General features: G+C 42.4%; 3 protein-coding genes across 4 annotated transcripts in view; 2 read left to right on the top strand and 1 right to left on the bottom strand.

Annotated features, from left to right (window-relative positions):
- Positions 1-7463, bottom strand: part of ehmt1b (euchromatic histone-lysine N-methyltransferase 1b) — a 66993-nt gene extending 59530 nt beyond the window's left edge. The window contains exon 1 of the mRNA XM_061799315.1: positions 7387-7463. Within this exon, the coding sequence (XP_061655299.1) occupies positions 7387-7407 (21 nt within the window). The 5' untranslated portion in view covers positions 7408-7463. The remainder of the gene's footprint in view (positions 1-7386) is intronic.
- A 6226-nt stretch (positions 7464-13689) lies between these two features.
- Positions 13690-17194, top strand: LOC133489958 (microtubule nucleation factor SSNA1-like). Of its 2 annotated transcripts, XM_061799329.1 has the most exons (4): positions 13690-13839; positions 13933-14120; positions 14930-15129; positions 17003-17194. In XM_061799329.1, the coding sequence occupies exons 2-4, from the start codon at positions 14069-14071 to the stop codon at positions 17093-17095; spliced, it is 345 nt and encodes a 114-aa protein (XP_061655313.1). In that variant the 5' UTR covers positions 13690-13839; positions 13933-14068; the 3' UTR covers positions 17096-17194. The 2 variants fall into 2 exon arrangements, with proteins under 2 accessions (XP_061655313.1, XP_061655315.1); XM_061799331.1 differs by lacking the exon at positions 13690-13839 and having other exon boundaries at positions 13846-14120.
- A 1164-nt stretch (positions 17195-18358) lies between these two features.
- On the top strand, positions 18359-20559 carry LOC133489956 (microtubule nucleation factor SSNA1-like). The gene is made up of 3 exons (XM_061799326.1): positions 18359-18789; positions 19840-20039; positions 20327-20559. Exons 1-3 carry the CDS (start codon positions 18636-18638, stop codon positions 20417-20419), a joined length of 447 nt encoding a protein of 148 aa, XP_061655310.1. The 5' UTR covers positions 18359-18635; the 3' UTR covers positions 20420-20559.
- The last annotated feature ends 161 nt before the right edge of the window (positions 20560-20720 follow it).

Raw genomic sequence — 20720 nt, 5'->3', positions numbered from 1 at the left:
AAGTCAGTCCATCCATCCAGCAATTTTCTGCACCGCTTTATCCTCACAAGGGTCCCGGGCGTGCTAGAGCCTATCCCAGCTATCTTCGGGCGAGAGGCGGGGTACACCCTGAACTGGTCGCCAGCCAATCGCAGGGCACATATAAACAAACAACAATTCGCGCACACATTCGCACCTAAGTGCAATTTAGAGTCTTCAATCAACCTACCATGCATGTTTTGGGATGTGGGAGGAAACAGGAGTGCCCGGAGAAAACCCATGCAGTCAAGGAGAAAACATGCAAACTCCACACAGGTGAGGCCGGGATTTGAACCCCGGTCCTCAGAACTGTGAGGCGACACTGTTCGAACTCTTGACACAAAATTACTAAGCATGTCAAGGTACTCCATTAAGGTTGAAATGAAGATAACTGGACTTCTTTGTTCTTGGACTCATACAGCAAATCACCAACAAAGATGTTGCCTTAAACCCAAATGTATTATTTATTATTTCATTCATCAATTAATAACACCTAACATTACAGGTTGTGTTTGCAGTTTAAAAAAAAAACTTTTTTTGTCATATATGTTCAACGGAAAATATTATTAAAATGATATTTTTTAAAAAAAATCATCCTTCTCTGGCCCCACACAGAATTATTAACGTTTCTGCTCGACAAGTAAATTTATTTCGATTAATTGATTGTAAATTCCCAAAAATACAACATCAAACCTGTTTTTTACTATTTTGCAACACTCAAATATGAGTAAGTCATGCTAACAACGTAGCAGCCGTGGCTAAGATCAGCTTGTTTATGAATATGCACATTTGTAGCAGTAAAAGGGGTGGCTTTGGTGATCACAGACGCGAGGTGGGGTGTTTCACTCATTCCCTGCCAATGCCGTCGAAAGACGTCAATGCCGGTTTTTAACGGGGATGGGTGGGGGAGGGTCTTGTGCAGTATATGTGTTATCGTCAAGCCTCTGGATAACTGCAATGAGGATTGGGACCCTGTAGAGGGCAACAATGCCTTGGGGTGAATGTCCCTCCCTCAGAGGAAGAAGAAGGAGGGTGAGGGCCGGCGGGGTACAAGAGACAATGAGATGAGACAAACATAATGGCGGAAAAGAGATAAGACAAAATGAAAAAAATCTTTAAAAAAACAAAAATAAAAAAAATTGCTTTCGGTACTAGAAATTTCTTGCGCCAAGGCAAGAAAAATATTCCTGTGACCGACAGGAATGATGCCTTAGATCATGTGGGGAATAAAGGATAACGCTCCGAGCCGATCGCTTTGTTCCCAAGCTATCTAGCAAAATGCCGGCCCATACATATGGCGCGATGCTTTCGGCCGCTCGGTGGCTGATCGTTTACAGACCAGGATTTGAATAAATGGGATCCGGAATCGTCAGATACTGAACTCCCTTTTGGATAGCCAGACGAGCGTCCTCCAATGAAGATCGACGAAGTCCGACAAAGGCGAAGACGAAGGTAACTCGTTTGCAGCTCGCCTTAGCTACATTTAGTAAGCAAACACGCTTCTTCAATCCTTGCTACATAAAAACATAATTTAGTCCCATGATTTCACATTACAATGAAACATCTGTTGCCAGTATTGATTTTAATTTTCCATTTCGTTCATCTTGCAGGAATTCAACACCCATGAGTCGAGCGTATTTTAGGATTGTGAAGAAGAAAAGTAATGTGTGTTCTTTTTTTTTTAACCCTTGCAAAACACGTCATCAATAAAAAGAATTCTCTCGTAATGTATTTTTTAAAACTTACAGGTTATGCATCCACTAAACGTTCGACTCCCATTCCAGTACGTAGTGCAGACAAAAAAAGGTAATTGAAAGCTTTGTATTTTTTTTTTCAGCAATGTATTTTTATAGTAATAGTTATATTTCTAAACTGCACAGGTTGTGCTTTGAGCAGATGTAGTGACTGATTTCAAGGAGAATGACAACCACACAAGATCCCATTCACTGCCAACAGAAGAAAAAGATGTGGATAAAACTTTGCTAGATTTTATGCGCAAGGTAATAAAAACCTGGACTATTGAGCAAACGGTAGAGGAGGAGAATTTGGAGAAAAAAAGTGCAAGTGTGGGAGGCCCATTTGTTTATGCATTTTTGTCTAATGTAAATTCTGTACCTTGTTACACTTGTAAATAAATTATTTTTCTGTCAAAAGTACTTTCTTAGTGTTGTTTTATGTTCAGATGTTTGAGATTTTCACTAAAGAAAAAAAACATTGGTGTCAAAGTCATTGTTCTGCTTGATGTGTCTGCTTTCACAAAAAGGCTGTTTTCTCCGTTTTTTTTCTCCCAGAAACAAATTTGGCTGAAAGTAGCCTATATTTGACTGCTGATTACGAAAGAACGGTATAAGCTAGAGACAAACTTTTTTTCTGAGAAAGAAGAGAGTCTTATCTTTCATTTGGTGGTTTTAGTGTTTACATCGTCATCGTACATAATATTCTGTGGGGCTTGGAAAATCAGTGAAATTGCTAGAAAATCCCTGGCTGTGAGTGCAAATGGTTGTTTGTTTATATGTACCCTGCGATTGGCTGGCAACCAGTTCAGGGTGCACCCCCCTTCTCGCCCGGAGATAGCTGGGATGGGCTCCAGCACGCCCGCGACCCGAGTGAGGATGAGCGGAACGGAAAGATGAATGTGCTTCGCCAGGTCCTTCGTGTTTTCTTTAAAGCATTGTACCCATCTGGGTAGCCGTGGCCCAATGGTTAAGATCATCGCCTGCCACCTGAGTTCAAGACCCCGACTGGACCATCCGCCAACATCCCCCGGACCCACGCTGTGGTGTCCTTGAACGAGACACTGATACCCTGAAATGCTCCCCGGGCGCTTCAGCTGCCCCCTGCTCCAGTGTGTTCCACTAATATGTGTATGTCCTCACTGTGATGGGTTAAATGCAGAGAACAAATTTCGTGTGCATGACAATAAAAAGTGATTCTTCTTCTTCTTCTTCTTCTTCCAAATCCAATTCTGTCTGGGTAATCAAAGATATGAGCACAGATGTGTGTTTTCTAATTTACTAAATAAAAGTAGGGCTGTGAATTTCAAAATAAGAGCATGTAAATTAAAAACAAAAGTATTACGTGTTCAAATAAAGTGCTTAACTTCCGAATAATTCTTTGAAAAAAACTAGCAAAATACAGATCATACTTCATGTTTTGATCATATGTGTAGAAGCAAAATCATGCATTATAAAAATGCCTTATACATAGGTAGGATGATTTTCCAGAATTTTGAGGTCAACCTTGGGGGTGCGTATTATACATGGGTGCACATTATACACAAGAAATTGCAGTACATTTGAATCTTGCTAGCACTTTGAAAACTGCAAACTCCCTCTTTTTTGTCTCTTGCTGGACAAATCAGTCTCCTTCGGGCAGGAGGCGGGGTACACCCTGAACTGGTTGCCAGCCAATCACAGGGCACATACAAACAAACAACCAACCGCACTCACATTCACACCTATGGACAATTTAGAGTCTTCAATTAACCTACCATGCATGTTTTTGGCATGTGGGAGTAAACCGGAGTGCCCGGAGAAAACCCACGCACGCACGGGGAGAACATGCAAAGTCCATACAGACGGGGCCGGGGATTGAACCCAGTTCCTCAGAACTGTGAGGCAGACGCTCTACCCAGTCGTTCACCGTGCCGCACTTCCAGAACAATTTGTCCAAATTTGTCTGAATTTCCATATTTTCAACATTTTTCCATGAACATTTCTGTGCAACAGTCATAATCATTAATTAATTATGGCTTCAAATTTTTTCCTATTATTGTTTTTATTACATCAACCTTGTAATAGTGGACACAGTTGGAGCCTGAATCAAAGTACCAGTATATGAGATTTTGACGTTTCATCATAAAAAATAACCGTGTCTATGGATAAAATCACCTTTGCCAATTCTGTTTTCAACACTGGTAACAAAAAAACGCAAGTCTATTAAAGCAGATTAATTAGCTCTCGACGTCAAAATGAAAACTAAGCACTCTATTTTGCAAACAAACAAATAGGAATGATAGACTGTAATGGCTGGTTTATGTATGGACAATAGTTTTGGTTTCCATTTTGTGCTATGTGCTTCTTATATGCGTACAAGAAGTACATGTAAGGAAATTACGTCTTCTCTTGCATGCTATTTATATTACATTTATATTTCCTATATCCACTGAAACGATGCAAATTTCCGCTTTGTGGAACTAATAAAGGTTGTCTTAGCTTATATGACAAATATTTATTAGTAATATACTTTTAACCTACCCACGTTCTGAAGTGATGTGTGCAGTGACGTACTAATTCATTTCCGGTTTAGACGCAGCGGCCTGTGTGGACGTGTATTATTTTATTTTGATATCTCTAAACATGCATTAATTGTCCTGTTATTTTGTGGCTCAAAGTTGGTTACTCTCCATGAAAATGCAGCTCCAGCCAGACCTATGTGACAAGTGTATTGTTTCACCAAATCTGTTTTGCGACTGCTTGTAACGATAGCTGAGCAATTAGCATGGCTTTGACATCGTCTTCGCCTATCCACTCCTCGTCCGACCTTCATGACACTTTTGTAAAACGTATGGTAAGAAGTGTAGCTTATTCGCTAACATGGAAGTACTGCTCATCCATCCATCCATTATCTGAGCCGCTTCTCCTCACAAGAGTCGCGGGAGCGCTGGAGCCTATCCCAGCTATCATCGGGCAGGAGGCGGGGTACACCCTTAACTGGTTGCCAGCCAATCGCAGGGCACATATAAACAAACAACCATTCGCACTCACATTCACATTCACACCTACGGGCTATTTAGAGTCTTCAATTAACCTAACATGCATGTTTTTGGGATGTGGGAGGAAACCGGAGTGCCCGGAGAAAACCCACGCAGGTACGGGGAAAACATGCAAACTCCACACAGGCGGGGCCGGGGATTGAACTCCAGTCCTCAGAACTGTGACGCAGACGCTCTAACCAGAAGGTCACCGTGCCGCGAAGTACCGATCAGTTCCTTACAATGCGTCGACACTCGACGCAAAGAGAACTTTAGCTTTGACCACACTTTGACTTCGACCACGATGGTTTTAATGTTGCCAAGTCATGAAAGCGTAATAAAATAGCATGCACCAAGCAAGCAGCTGTTCAATGTGGACGCGCCGGTCACATCAGACGCTGGATTTTAAAAAAAATGTTTTCAAATATCCGGAAGAATCAGTGTGACGGCTGTAACGAGTCAATGCTCAGTGATTTCCGTAACAAAATACGGACGTCCCGTGACATTTGGCAGCTCTGGTATTAGTTTCATCCATCCATCCATCCATTTTCTGAGCCGCTTCTCCTCACAAGGGTCGCGGGAGTGCTGGAGCCTATCCCAGCTATCATCGGGCAGGAGGCGGGGTACACCCTGAACTGGTTGCACATACAAACAAACAACCAACCGCACTCACATTCACACCTACGGGCAATTTAGAGTCTTCAATTAACCTGCATGCATGTTTTTGGGATGTAAGAGGAAACTGGAGTGCCCGGAGAAAACCCACACAGGTACGGGGAGAACATGCAAACTCCACACAGGTGGTATCACAATATTGCTGAATCTGATCAATTTCATGACTTCTATCGTTTTCATATCATTTCATCTATGTGACTACTCCATATTTATAGCATTTAGAAAGAAATTGTAATGCTATTTATTTTAAATCCACTTGGACTTCTTTCAAATGTTCGAGTTTTTATTCTCCAAATATGTCAGTTGCCATTAAGGATGGCAACAAACCATTGACTGCTCTAAAGTGTGACGTCCTGACTTTTTTCCAATGTCATCCATTTTCAACATGCCGTTCGGTTCAGTTCTGACTGACTTAACTGGCATGTTACTTACAATTTTTGATATACTTCCCATGTGGCACCCTCATAGTCTGAGTCGAACTTCAGACTATGTATGGACCTTTTTCAGTCCTTTGATTGGTTGGTCTGAGCAAGCCAAGTTTGACTAGCAAAACACGTCTGAAGCGATCTGCACACATTCATACATCTAATAAACATATGAGTATGTTTTGGTTAAGTTATTATATAAATATTGATTCTGAACTGCTCCAGATGACACATGTGGCACAGTTGCTTGTTGTTATATTGTGTTTTTGTAAAGTATTGATGATTTCCGTAGTTGTGACGTCAAGTATATTCTCACTAAAGGCAAATGCACAACCCACCACTGGTGACATGTATATATTTTTTTTTTTGAATACAAAAAAAGTTTGAGTATTGGATAATGCTTGTCGTTCATAGAAGGCTATCGATTATCATCAGTGTGTTTCACAAGACAAAACTATGAACATCAACAGATGGAAGTCTACACCTTCTCAGTCGCCTCAATCAGGCGATGCCATCACAACGCATTTTGAGCGACCCCTGCCGTGCACCATAGCACGTCAAGGCCCAAAAGAAAAGCAAAATGCACGAACGCTCACAAGGATGAATGTACTTACTGTGGCGTGCTCACACGTGATACTGGACATTTTGCTGATTATGTCATAGTAGAATCAGCGTGTCTTGTTATATCCGAGTTAACTCGGAGTGCTTAGCAAAGATATAAAGCCATGACAATAACACGCCGAACAAAGTCCGACGTAGAGCAGGAGCATACTGTACTTCAAGATGAACAAATGTGGCGATGCTTGTTGAATATATGGAGAAAAGAACAAGATGAGCCCTTGCCATGTGTTTACAGTGGAAGCTGATCAGCCAACGTTGCCTTCAGTGTTTATGTAGCTAGCATAGTGCTGTACATGACATACAGACTAACTTAGCCCAACACTGCATTATATTCTTCCAAAATTCAAAACGTAATTACACTTCATTGTCATTTGAAGAGGATGCTAACCAACAGAGTCGTTATATACGTCGCTTTGCTGGTATTTGTGCACAGTCTGCTAACTAGCAAAAAGCTAAACAGCAGTATGCAATTAGCCACCACAGACCGGCAAAATTCAACACAGCCTAAACATGAACGACGTTGGCTTAAGTGGGCGAGTAGCAATCCAGTTTTAGTTTATTTTGAAGGCTTAACGCAGACAGGCGCAAGATACTGCCTCGGACATGGACCATGTATGAAGAAGACAGGGGGCTTAGCATAAAACGCGCCTGCACGCAGCATTCAGGTTCCGGGGCGCAGCATCTTCCTACACGTTCAGCTGCCCTCCGGTAAGCACAAAAGCAGGAGAGCAGAAGCTGGCAGCGGGAAATGGACAACAAACCGACGCCTACATGAAGACAATGATCCCGCTTTGCCACGCAGCCTCCGCTAACGACGGAGTAATACATTGTTGGAAACAGGGAAAGGAGCGAAAAGTGAAATTAGCTTGCAGGCGATAAGGTTCACTCACTCACCTCGGTCTCTACCGAAGCCATGGTGCCTGGACCTAAACTCCGCCCATGAGCCCTGACGTCACGTAGCGAGATTTTTTTTTTTTTCCTTCCCTCCAAGAGGTGCAATATCACACCTGAGTCTGTCTATCTATCTATCTATCTATCTATCTATCTATCTATCTATCTATCTATCTAAAAACAAGATACACAATACAGCAAATAACAACATATAACAAATATACAGATGCACCAACAGATTGATAAGAAAAATCAATATTCACAAATATCTATTTATTGATTTGTCATCTATCTAGCCATCTTTCTACCTATGCACAAATATGTATCTATCTATACTGTATATACTATATACAGTTTATACACACACACACACACACACACACACAGTATTAGTGGTATAATACATGTATCTGCTGAGACAGAAGCTTCATGCAAAGCTAGCCGTTGGAACATGGTTAATTCCTTAAATGTACCTGAAATCAAAGCTCCTCCACTATCCTTCAGATCTGGCTTTTGGAACTACTTCAGTTTTTGTATGAGTGTGACCCTACTGGCAAGCGTGCCTCGGACAAAAGTACAACAGTTGTTTTGCACTGCTAAACTATGTGGAAATGTGATGGTTGGTTAGTTCTCAACAAACATGACAACAAATGTTTATCTCCTCATCCGAAAACAAGTGGAACCAGACAAAAAGCATGTGTGCTACATACTAGGCAGTGCAAACACAAAAACTGTGCACTTCACAGTTCCAACTGCACAGCAGAAAAAGTGTCAAGAAAAGCAGCACCAGCACCAGAACAAAAAAAGAATTGAACTCGGGTCCTCAGAACTGTGAAGCAGATTTGCTAACCAGTTGTTTACTGTACCGCACGGTAAAACATCCCTCCATCCATCCATTTTCTTTACCGCTTATCCTCACTAGGGTCGCGGGCTGCCGGAGCCTATCCCAGCTATCTTCGGGCGGGAGGCGGGGTACACCCTGAACCGGTCGCCTGCCAATTGCAGGCCACATAGAAACAAACAACCACTCGAACTCCCAATCACACCTACGGGCAATTTAGAGTCGTCAATCAACCTACCAAGCCTGTTTTTTGGATGTGGGAGGAAACAGGAGAAAAAACCCGCAGACAACGGGAGAACATGCAAACTCCACACAGGCGGGGCTGGGATTTGAACCCCGGTCCCCAGAACTGTGTAGCAGATGTGCTTACCAGTTACCCACCGTGCCGGCACAGTAAAACATAATCAGAAAAATAAATACCCAAGTACAGATGTAAACAAATGCAGGAGCACATTACACCAAAATTGCTGCATTGGCTCCCTGTGTGTTTCAGGATCAATTTTAAGGTTCTTTTGCTGGTTTTTAAGTGTCATAATGGTCTTTTGCCTTCTTATCGCTCAGATTCCTTTCACCCAATGAACCCTCACGGGTGCTGAGGTCCTCCAACACTGGCCTTTTAATTCTTCCAAACGTCAAGACACACACTGATGGTGAGGCATTGTTCCAGTTTTACGGCTCCCGTCTGTGGAACAACCTGCCAGAGCCCCTCAGGGCCGCAGAGAACATTCATGTTTTTGTGAACAGGCTCAAGACCCACCTTTTTAACTTAGCTTTTAACTAATATTTAATTTCCCTTTTCATGTACATTAGAACTGTTGCATTTCCTTTTACCCTTTGTTTTATTCTTAATGTTTTAGTATTATCTATCATATTTTATCTTTTCCAGTCTTGCGTTTTTATCGAACGTTTGGTTTTATATACCGTATTTTCGCGACCATAAGGCGCACCGTATTAAAAGGCGCAGTCTCAGTTACGGGGTCTATTTCTGTATTTGACACATATATATGAGGCGCACCGTATTATTGGGCACAGGCATGGTAAAACATACGCTAGCTTAAAACATACGGTAGCATACATGAAAAACATACACCCCGTTGTTGCTATCGCTACCGTGCCGGTCTGCTGCTTCTCTACAGTGTGGTTCACCGGGATGTCGAAAGTGAGCGGCACCTTGTCCATGTTGGTGATGTGTTTGTCGGCAATCTTTTTACTGCGGTAGGAGCGGAAGATGGCCATCTTTTCCTTGTAATCCGCCGGAAGTTGCTGCGCCACGGTAGTCCTTGCCCGGATGAATAGATGGCGCTGTTTCATAAAACGAAAGCACCAAGACGGACCTCCTTGAAAATGTTTGATTTTCATTTCTTCTGCAAGCGTTATTGCCCTCAGTCGAACGGTGACTGTAGAGACGCTTCTCCCGGCTGTTCTTTGCTCATGAATCCATTGCTCGAGTTGGTCTTCCAACTCGGGCCACCTCGCCTTGTTTCCGCGGAATCTCAACTTTGTCTTCTTGAGTTGTTTTCCTGCTGCCTCCACTTGCGAACCATGGATTCGTTGATCTTGAATTCTCTCGCGACTGCTCGATTCCCATGTTCCTCCGCGTAACTGATAGCTTGCAGTTTAAACTGTGCTTCGTAAGCGTGTCTCTTCGTAGGCGCCATTATTGGGGGTCCTTAGCCAAACCGATGTTGTTTTGCACAATGCACATACTATATACCTACTGGGTATAGCGTCCTACTTCACACGCACCCTTCCCCCTTTACGTCCGCATGCTGTCCTCAGTCACGTCCGCCTTCCTCTATATAAGCAGCATGTCGGCAGGAAATGCTCCCAGTCAGTCAAGCGGAACGGTCATCGAAGTCCCACAACAACATTTACAGATCTTTAAACTCTGTGCCCACATAAGGCGCGCCGCATTATAAGGCGCCCCGTCCATTTTGGAGAAAATGTAAGACTTTTAAGTGCGCCTTATGGTCGTGAAAATACGGTATGTTTTTTAAGTAGGTTTATGATGATTTTATTATCTTTCAGTGTTTCCTCAGAGAGAGCCCTCTGCACTGGGAGATGTGGTTGACCGTGGCCATGGTCCTGCCTCATGGGGTCCTCAGTCACCATAAGTGGCTCCCCCTACAGGTACTACACTGCAGCCCCGTGCCGGTGTCCCATGGCTGCGGTCTGATGTCTGCTCCCTGAGATGGCGTTTCCCACTTGGTTTTCTCTGTGCCCAGCCTTCGGTCATTGCATGATTACAGTGTTCCCTCGTTTTTCACGGTTAATGGGGACCAGAACCCCCCGCGAAAGGTGAAAAAAAACAAAGTAGGATTTGCATTTATTATACAGTAATTAACATTCATCAACATTGCCTTCTGAGAGAGGCGAAGAGGCTTGTGTTGGTGGCGGAGGTTTGGCTTTTGTCCTGATCATATTAGTGTCCAAACTCACTGTCTTTTCCCTACAATCAGCAATCCACAATGCCTCCAGCTTCCATTTTCACAATTCTCTTATTGTGCGGAGTTACCACACGTTTCGCTTCCTTATTGAAGGTTATTGAAGCAGTTTTGCGGATGTTTGCTTCCTCTTTCTTGATGTACCGCACTGTAGATTAATTCACGCCATAATGGCGTGCCACACAGATGCATAACTTCTGCCCTCTTTGGTCAAATCTAAAAGTTTCACTTTTTCGCTGATGGTCATCATGTTTTTGTTCCTCTTGGGCGCCCCGGAGGAAGCTTTCGCAGGGGCACAGCGCTTCGGCGGCATTGTAAGGGCTTGCTTAACTAATCCAAAAAATGATTGCTTAAACAAAAAAAGTTACTCCGAACACAACAGCGTTGACGAGACTGGCGAGACACAACAAGGGGAGATGCTGGGTGAGGTTGCGATGATGCGCAGCCAATCAGCTCACGGGATAAATCCACTCGTGCTCTCACTCGTGGTCAATGTCGCGCCGGGAACCAATCACGCGCCTTGTATGAGTAGCCATACAGTACAGGCATGTACAAAGCCTCTGAGTCAACTCATCTCTTTGTTTGGCGGGCAGGGAAACCTTCTCTCACGCGCATCAACATGAAACAACGCGTCTTTCCGCAATATGGCTTCCGATATGGCTGTTTTTTGGGTTTTTTTTTTTTAATGAATATTTTGGAAAAACCCGCGAAGCACTGAAGCCGCAAAACGTGAAGCGCGAAGTGGCGAGGGAACCCTGTATTTTCTTATGTATTTTATTTATTAAACAAACCACCTATGCCAAAATATACATTTAGGGCATAAAAAACCCAAGTATGGAGAGTCATTGAGCAATTAAACTGTACCACTAGTGTGGGGATGCTGATATAATGGCGTTGTGCAATGATGCAGTCGTCAAGCAATTTAACGCAATTTAAAGTGCCTAATAGTGCAATGATCTGGTACAGTGACGAATGTGGAAATGGTGCAGAGTTCTCAAACACGTGAGTGGCCAGTAGTAATCAACAGCAGTATACAAACAGTGCGGCGTGATAAAACAGTGAGTGCACAAATAATGTACAAGTGCCTCAACAGACGTGCAAAATAGGCAGCATGTTAGAATGAAATTGTAAGTCAACTGCTTGAGGTTAATGCCAAGAGGGAAGAAGCTATTGGAATGTCTGCTGGTTTTAGCTTACCTGAGGAAAGGAGCTGGAATAAGTGGTGACCAGGACGTGGAGGTTTCCAAGGATTTGACGTGCCATTGTCAAGTCCTCAAGACTGGGTAGGTGGGTACCAATCATTTTTTCAGCAGTCTTGACTGTCCGTTACAGTCTGATTTTGTCCTTCTTTGTGGCAGTACCAAAGCAGACTATGATGGATGGACACAGGACTGATCCAATAAGTGCTCTGTAGAACTGCCTCAACTTTTCCTGTGGCAGGCTGTGCTTCCTCAGAGGCCGCAGAAAGTACACTCCCACTTCAGGTCCTGAGATACTATAATCAGAATCAGAATCATCTTTGTTTGCCAAGTCTGTCAAAAACACACAAGGAATTTGTCTCCGGTAGTTGGAGCCGCTCTAGTACGACAACAGACAACAGCCATTAGAAAGAAAATACTTTTGCGACATAAAAGCACAGTACGGAGAGTCACTGAGCAATGAAAGATTACCAGTAATGTGGTAATGCCGATACATTTTCAGAGTCAGACTTTTGATGAGGCCGATGAGCGTGGTGTGATCTACAAGCTTCAGGAGTTTGACAGCTGAGTGCGTTGAGGTGCATTCGTTCGTGTAGAGAGAGAAGAGTAGTGGAGAGAGGACACATCCTTGGGGAGCCCCCGGTGCTGATGATGCATTTGGATGAGGTGCTGTCCCCCACCTGCTGTGTCCTGCCCTTCAGGAAGGTATAAATCCACTGGCAGATGTCAGGCAAGACCCTGGGGCTGGAGAAGCTTAGAGGAGAGGAGTCTGGGGATGATGGTGTTGAACTCAGAGCTGAAGTTCACAAACAGGATCCCAGCCTAGGTCCCTGCGCCGTCGAGGTGTTCCAGGATGAAGTCCAGTCCCATGTCGACTGTGTCATCCACAGACCTATTTGCTCGATTGGCAAAGTGCAGGAGGTCCAGCGGGGGCCCTGTGATGCTCTTGAGGTGGTCCTGCGCGAGGCGTTCAAAGGACTTCATGACCAGAGATGTCAGGGCAGCAGATCTGTAGTCATTCAGTCCTGAAATTGTAGGTTTCTTGGGGACTGGGATGATGGTTGAGCGTTTGAGGTAGGATGGGACTTCGCACAGTTCCAAAGATCTATTGAAAATCTGTGTGAAAACTGGAGCCAGCTGGTCCACGCAGACTTTCAGGCAGGATGGGGACACACTGTCCGGGCCTGCCGTTTTGTTCATCTTTTGTTGTTTAAAGAGATGTTTCACGTCCTGTTCGTGAAAGGTCAATGCAGAAGGGGGAGTCACTACTGCCCCTGCGACCCGACCCGGATAAGCGGTAGAAAATGGATGGATGGGTTCAAATTTTGGTAAAGATTTCCTGCCAAAATGAAAAGAACAAATCAATATATAACGATGAATAAATTAGACACACTATTTGCTTGAGTGGGCTACATGAAATGATATGGCGGCTGGATCTAGTTCCTAGGCCCTAAGGCTGACAAATGACAGTTAGTGATTTAGTCTTCAATGGACCTAAGAAGCATGATTTCGGAATGTGGGAGGAAGCTAGAGTACCCAGGGGGGGAAAAACAAGTGCGGGTGGAACATGCAAACTCCTCACAGGAAGAGCGTACACTCATGAAATGTAGAAAGTACGGTGTACTGTGTAATGAATACAGGAGAGATATTCACACAAGAATAATCTTGAGAAAACACGCAAAAGATCAAATCCATAGAAAAATCCTATTTGTGGGGAAAATCATATTTATGCAGCCTAGAAACCATATTAGTTACCATTCCAAGTCAATGGGTGGCGGAAATGTATTGAAACACTGGGCAACTGCCGTTAAACCATGAAGAAGAAGACGACGAAGAAGAAGACGGCGAAGAACAAGACGGCGAAGAAGACGAAGAAGAAGACGAAGAAGAAGACGACGAAGACGACGACGAAGAAGAAGAGGAAGTAGCAACCAGCTAGAAAGGAAGAGTACTACAACAAAACGTTCGTCAAGTGAGTAATGTCAATTCTCCGTCAGACAAGCTGAAGCAGAATATTTTTATTATTATTCTTATTCTTCTTTTTTTTTTTTTTTTTTTAATAAAGTCACGTATTTGGCTCATTGTTTGCCTGTGCTGCGTGAGAAAAATCGTCGGTTAGGCGGAACTCCGCCGCGCACTTTGGTTTTGAAGTTTGCAGTTTAAGAGAACTTTGTTAACATCGGTTGTCCGCTGACTCCAACATGAGCCAACAAGCTGCTGCTCTGCAGACCTACAATAATGAGCTCGTCAAGTGTAAGTGTTTTATTTCTAATTTTTATTTTTATTTATTTTTTTAAATTTGACCATCACGATGGTTTTGTAAAATACGGTGATGCATGCACATATTATGGTGTCGTTTAGTTCTTAGGCACTAGACCACAACTATTAAAAGATGATACTGAAATGTCCAACGTGTCTAACAAACATGACTAATGTAGCCGCTATATTGTTCATTTCACTATTGCATCTCATTGCTACACTATGTAAACTAACGTGACTATTATGAAGGCCATCGTGCTGTAAAGATCTAAAGCAGCGTTGTCCAAACTTTTTTCTCGTAGGTGCTGCATACAGAAAAAACATTAAAGCATGCAAGGGCCACTTTGACATTCTTCACCTAGCCGACTAACACCAACCACTTATCATATTTGAAATCCTAAAATGCATCGCTATATTTTACAGTTATTTTGTCTTATTTGAAATTTGTGCTTTGGGTATAATCTGAAGCGGTTTTGTCAAAGAGGGTTAATAAATGCCTTCTAAATGTTACTCTTGGCATGAATCTAAATTCAATATCAGTTACCCTGTTTAACATGGGTAGATGCATGTATTTTGTAAAATTGCATCATTTCAGATTGTAATGTGTTTTGTTGTCTAAATAGCCGTACAGAGAGGTCAAGTTACTTGATATCTGGATCCAGGATGTAATTAGGGTACAACCAGACTAGAACAAACCAGGTGTTGCTAGTTTGAAGTTGACAAACATGCAACCTCTGTTCGAGGCTGTCCAGACACAACTATATGTATTATTATTATTTGTTTTCCTCCTTTGCCCTCCTCAGGTTTTGATGACCTTTTTTCCAAGCGGGACGAGTTGAGCTGTCAGATCAAGTTGGAGGAAGAGGAGAAGGAACGACTCCAGCATGACATCCGCAGCCTCTCGGAGAAGCTGAGCAGAGTTAATGAAAGCCTGGCACAAAAAATGGCTGCATACGACACAATCAACCGTACCATCGCAGAGACTGAGGCTGCATACACCAAGGTGTTAGATCTCATTAGTTGAATATCATTGTTTCCAGACTTTTATACTCTTCATTCACTCAATGACTTTTTACTCTCTCATATTTATTTACGAGATACATGTACATTTCAAGTGACACCTATCTTATGCTGGGCCGATGCCATGTAAAATCCACCCGGAATTTTCCCTTCGCTTCTTATATTTTCTTCAAATTTTGAGGTGTGGTTGAAAATGGAGGGAAAAGACCAGAATACCTGTCTTGAATTACAGAGCTATAGTATGCTAACTAACCTTAGGGTAATAAGGGACACCTCACGACTTTAAACATCTATTCATTTTTTATTTTTTTTTTAATATATAAACTAAACTGCTTATTGAGCGGTTTAGAACACACGCAATATACACACTCGGACAGTACCTCTCGGTTAATGTAAGAAAAATTCCCAATGGTTACTGAAATTAACTTGTAATTGACAAAAGTAATAATACATAACATTGACTGAAAATCGGACTTTTGAATGGTTCAACAGAATCATTAAAAAGAGGAGGGAAAAAAACAACTAGCCATGACAAAAATGATGGTACCCCTGGAAAAGATTGAAAAACAATTAGCCATATGCACATGTTAAACTAAAGTGTGTGCTCTAATTGGCATCACAGGTGTCTTCAACATAAAGGAAAAATAAAGCCAGTCTGCGTATTTATATGGTGAGAAGTAATCACTGTTCTGTTTGGTGACAGTGTGTACCACATTGAACATGGACCACAGAAAGCAAAAGAGACAATTGTAGACAAGCATGTTAGAGGTAAAAGACCACCTCCGAGAAGCTTGATGTTCCTGTGACCACAGTTGTACATGCAGTATTATTCAGAAGTTTAAGGGCTATAGGAGTGTGGCTGCAAGGGGAAAAGAGATTGGTAACCAAAGAGCCCAGAATAACCTACAAATAAATTAAAGGTGAACTCCAAGGTCAAGGTACATCATTGTCAGATCGCACCATCTGTTTGTTGGAGCCGAGGAGGACACCACTGTTGGAAGGAAATCTTAAAGCAAAACTGGAATTTGCCGCAAAGCTTCAGATGAGACAAAACAGGAGCTTTTTTTGCCAAGGCACATCAATTCTTGTGTTGACAAGTGTCGTAAGAAAAGAACACTGACTCTGCTGTGAAACATCTGAGGTTCCTTTATGTTAGGCTACCTCTGGCACAAGGTATCTTGAATCTGTGCAGGGTACGATGACATCTCAAGACTATCAAGGCATTCTGTTGAGAAATAGGCTACCTAGCGTGAGAAGGCTTGGTCGCAGGTCATAGGCCTTCCAACCAAAAGCATCCAGCCATTTCCCGTATCGCTTTTTCCACGCTAGGGTCGGGGGCGTGCTGACGCCTAACTCAGCCGACTCTGGGCGAGAGGCGCGGTACACCCTGAACTGGTCGCCAGCCAGTCGCAGGGCACATGTAAACAAACAACCATTCAAACCTTAGACAACTGGAGCAGTCTGTGCCTAAATACCTGATGAGAGGTGCAGAAATCTCATTGATATCATACATTTTTAATATAGGGTACCATGATTTTTGTCCAGGCCTGTTTCATTAGTTGGTTTTCTTTTAAATGATTCTCTTGAATGACAATTCCAAGGCAATTTCTGATTTTCATCGGTTAATTTTCAGTAGATGTTTTTTTTTTTTGTTATAAACTTTTGTCAGTTTTCAATTCATTTCAGTGACAATCCTGTCCGTGTGTGTAACAGCATGCGACAGTGGCACATCAACATTCATCCAAAAACGAACAATTTGAAATAAAAGACATCGTACTCACCAGAGATTCAGCTGTGCATCCAGCCTTTCATCTATATTATTAGGATCCATGTTATTTCTTGCTCTCCTCCCGCAGATCTTGGAGAGTTCCCAGTCTTTACTGAGTGTCCTGAAGCAGCAGGCAGTCAATTTCAATAAAACCTCAGCACCTCGGAGGAAAGAGCACTAACGTGCAGAAGACTGCACAAGGAAGGAACTGTTTTTAAGATTTTGACCATTTGGATTGATTTGAGTTTTTGCACCAATAAATACTGAATACCTCCCAATGCTCCTGACTTTTTGCTGGACGTATCATGTTTTTCATTAACATAATTTTGTCTTGATGAGTTGCATCACACCAAGTACTGTGGTTTTCACTCTCAGCAAGGATTCAGGTTTGATTTTTTTTCCCCCAAATTTGACTTTATAATGCACTTTAAAAAAATCAACCACAGCTGGAAGAAAGTGCAGTACACGGATACAAATCAAACAATTTAAACAAACTGTTAAAACAGCAGCAGTGTCTCAAGTTAAAATTCATAGAATAAAAATGCTAATGAAAATCAGGCATTGCTTTCTTTTGTGGTCCAACGAAATTCTTTATAAAAAAAAACCAATTAATAAACTGACCTGAACAAAAATGTTGGCCCCCCTTTAATTTTGTTGAACAAACTTTTGAGGCAATCACTTCAGCCAGATGATTTCTTTAACTCTCAACCAGGGACAGCATGAGCCTTTAAGTCCCAAAGTAGAATTTTAGCAAGTTTATTGTTTCCCAAAAAATCTTAAAGCTATTTGATGCCGTGTGGTGGCCTCAGTGAGACTTGCGTGCCACTTGTCTCATTTACGTTGTCGTTAGTGCGACCTCCAATAGACAAAATTAGCAACAACAGTTATTTCTTTTAAAAATTGCACTTAATGTGTTCTGAAGTTTTGCACTTTTCCAAAATCTTCCCCACGTGCCGGATTTGACCGCCTGATAGGCTGGTTCTGGCCCTCGGGCTGTACGTCTGACACTCCTGTGTTAGAAGATCCATGGCCTCTCGCTAAAACCAAACTATACTGGAAAACTGATTTCACACTAAAATGCTTTGCTAGTCTTAATAATATTACATTGTACAATTCCCATCCTGTGCCGGATGGAGTAAAGTAGCCCCATAACTCAGACTCCGCCATGTTGCACAGTAGATGCAGTGTTCTTTTCTCTGCACAGGCAAAATTGTGGTAACCTTCCATTTAAATTTGTTTTTTTTAAATAAAACAAGTCATTCAAAAAGAAATGAAACCCTGACCAGAAATGTAGCCACTTTTAAGAATTTAGTGGAAATGTTTAGCCACTTTGGAAAAGTGACTCACTCATTTCCCCATGATGTTAAGTATTTGGAGAGGAAAGTATTTTTGGAGGCCGTCCTTCCTGTAAAAGGTTGCGTTACCGTTGTTGTACGTAATTGGCCGATGACATCATCGCGCAATGGCAACGTCATTCAGCAACAAATAGACCAGCCTTCAGCCACGGGAAATGAGTTGCCGCATCCAATGGAAAAGATTTCGTTCCCAGCATATTAGAAACAGTCGTGTGCAGTGGACATGCACATTATTCAACGAATACCTGAGTCGAATTGAATCGAATCGAATTGATTTTACAGCTCGTTTTGTGCAGATGTTGGTAGGCGCTGATTTGGAAAGAACAGCAGTCAAGCCGCTGTGCGCGTCACCCTTTGAATTGTCACATGAAAGACAAGACGACGACGATGATGATGATGATTTACGTGCGCGACAAAAGAAGAGGCACGCATGATCCGCGTTTCGCTCATCGACGTGACATCTCCACCATGAGCCAACAAGCGGTTGCATTGCAGAATTACAATAATGAGCTCGTCAATTGTGAGTGATCGTGGATTGGATTGTCGTTCTTGGCCATGCAGATGTTGTTTTTTTTTTTTTTTTTTAAATACATTTACCACTCATCATACTCAGTTGACTGAATCTGGATGTGCTGTATAACGTCGATCATGTATTAAATGGAGACCAGCGTACAACAGTGTTATTTGATCGCAGTTGCACAGCATGAGACGTTGACTTGTAATTGGGTGCTTATTCTTTTCATTTTTTATTTGATTTTTTTTTTTTTTTTTAAAGAACAACCTCAATTGCCATCTGTGGTTATACCTTCGTAGGGATGGAAAAAACAACAACAACAACAACTCACTTTTGACTACTATCAACTTAATATCAATTCGAATTGTGCTTTGACCTCAGCAATCTGTGCCCTTTTTCTTTTCTCTCTCTGGAAGAGAAGATCTTCCAGCTGGATACAGGGGAGCAGACGAGCAAAAATGTACCTGTCCTGTGTATGCGCTTTTTACGACCTTTTTGTCTGATGGTGCAGGCTGTGAGATGCAGATGGGCTAAGCGCAACACATCGTGCCACCTCACTATAATTCTGTTCTATTTGTTCACATGTGGAGATATCTTCAGGTAACCTATGCAAAATGTCGAGCTTAAAGCACCTCTATAATGCTGTAAAAAAAAAAAAAAAAAAAAAAAGGCACATTCACCTGGAACGCTTTGAGGTACAATCCAAGTGGGATAAATCTGACTTCTCAATTTTTGGAATGCAGCATTTGATACATTTGAGTAGGCTTGTTTTTTTTTTTTTTTTTTTTTAATCGATCCCTGTAATGCTTCGTTGCAGAAGGAAGGCGCGAGGTAAGCAGGTTTAATTAGCGGGATTAATATAAATCCGATTGCTCCTTAATGGATTGATATTGTTGGAAATGACTGCCAGTTGTATTTCCTTGAGCAAAAATGACATAAGGAGAACTTGTTAGTGAAATATAGGCCACCAGGATGCTGTAGGTCCTTTATGTTGACGTACTTGAAGGTGCAGTCGACTTATACTTGCATCGATAATTGTTTTCGGTTCCCCTTCAGGTATTGAGGACCTGTGCTCCAAGCGGGAAGAGTTAAACCGTCAGATCAAGCTGGAGGAAGAGGAGAAGGAACGACTGCAGCACGACATCCGTGTGTTCTCTGGAAAGCTGAGCAAGGTCAACGAAAGCCTGGCACAAAGAATGGCTGCGCGCGCCACCTTCGACCGCACCATCGCAGAGACTGAGGCTGCATACACCAAGGTGCGCATCCGTCGCTCACACTCAGAAATGAAACAACCACTGGACTGTCTGAACTCACCCAGTAACCACGCTTGAGAACAGCACAGCTGCATTCTAGATGATCTCACCTCTCACATTTTTGTAAATATTTCATCTTTCCAAGGAGCATGACTTTGCTGCAGTATAAAGCAGTAAATGTCAACATAACACAACACATGCTATGCTACGCGTACTGTGTTTAGTACAAAAGTGAAACGGTCCACTTCATTCATTCACACCTGATGTCATTTCCCGCTCTTCACCCACAGATCTTGGAGAGTTCCCAGTCTCTGCTGAGTGTCCTGAAGCATGAGGCCGGAAACCTCAGCAAAGCCTCAGAGCCTCGCAAGAAAGAACCCTAATGCGGCAGGAGTGGATCTTCAAAGAAGGACGGTTGTAATATTTGATTCGTTGTATTTTTGAAGGTGAGAAAATAGGCCCTTTGCCATTGTTTCCTGTGACTGTGATGGATAATAAAAGCACTACAGTTATATTTGAGATAGATACTGCAGAATGTAATGAGATCCAATAGAAGTGCCAAAGTATAAATAACAACAGTTTGATACCGCTGCAAACTACGACCGCAATAATTGTCGTATTCTTAAATGAATACGTCTTTTGACAGCAGTTTTATTTTTACTTTTTGTTTCCGTGGCCGTTGTG

Source organism: Phyllopteryx taeniolatus, chromosome 15, assembly GCF_024500385.1.
Source record: "Phyllopteryx taeniolatus isolate TA_2022b chromosome 15, UOR_Ptae_1.2, whole genome shotgun sequence".
In the NCBI taxonomy this organism is placed as follows: domain Eukaryota; kingdom Metazoa; phylum Chordata; class Actinopteri; order Syngnathiformes; family Syngnathidae; genus Phyllopteryx; species Phyllopteryx taeniolatus.
The sequence above is the reverse complement of the archived record's forward strand: the minus strand, read 5'-3'. Positions and strand labels throughout refer to the sequence as shown.

Coding starts and splice junctions, on each gene's coding strand:
- LOC133489958 (XM_061799329.1), top strand. CDS start 14,069: ATGAGCCAACAAGCTGCTGCTCTGCAGACCTACAATAATGAGCTCGTC. Junction 14,121..14,929: donor CAATAATGAGCTCGTCAAGT/GTAAGTGTTTTA, acceptor TGCCCTCCTCAG/GTTTTGATGACCTTTTTTCC. Junction 15,130..17,002: donor CTGAGGCTGCATACACCAAG/GTGTTAGATCTC, acceptor CTCCTCCCGCAG/ATCTTGGAGAGTTCCCAGTC.
- LOC133489956 (XM_061799326.1), top strand. CDS start 18,636: ATGAAAGACAAGACGACGACGATGATGATGATGATTTACGTGCGCGAC. Junction 18,790..19,839: donor CAATAATGAGCTCGTCAATT/GTGAGTGATCGT, acceptor GTTCCCCTTCAG/GTATTGAGGACCTGTGCTCC. Junction 20,040..20,326: donor CTGAGGCTGCATACACCAAG/GTGCGCATCCGT, acceptor CTTCACCCACAG/ATCTTGGAGAGTTCCCAGTC.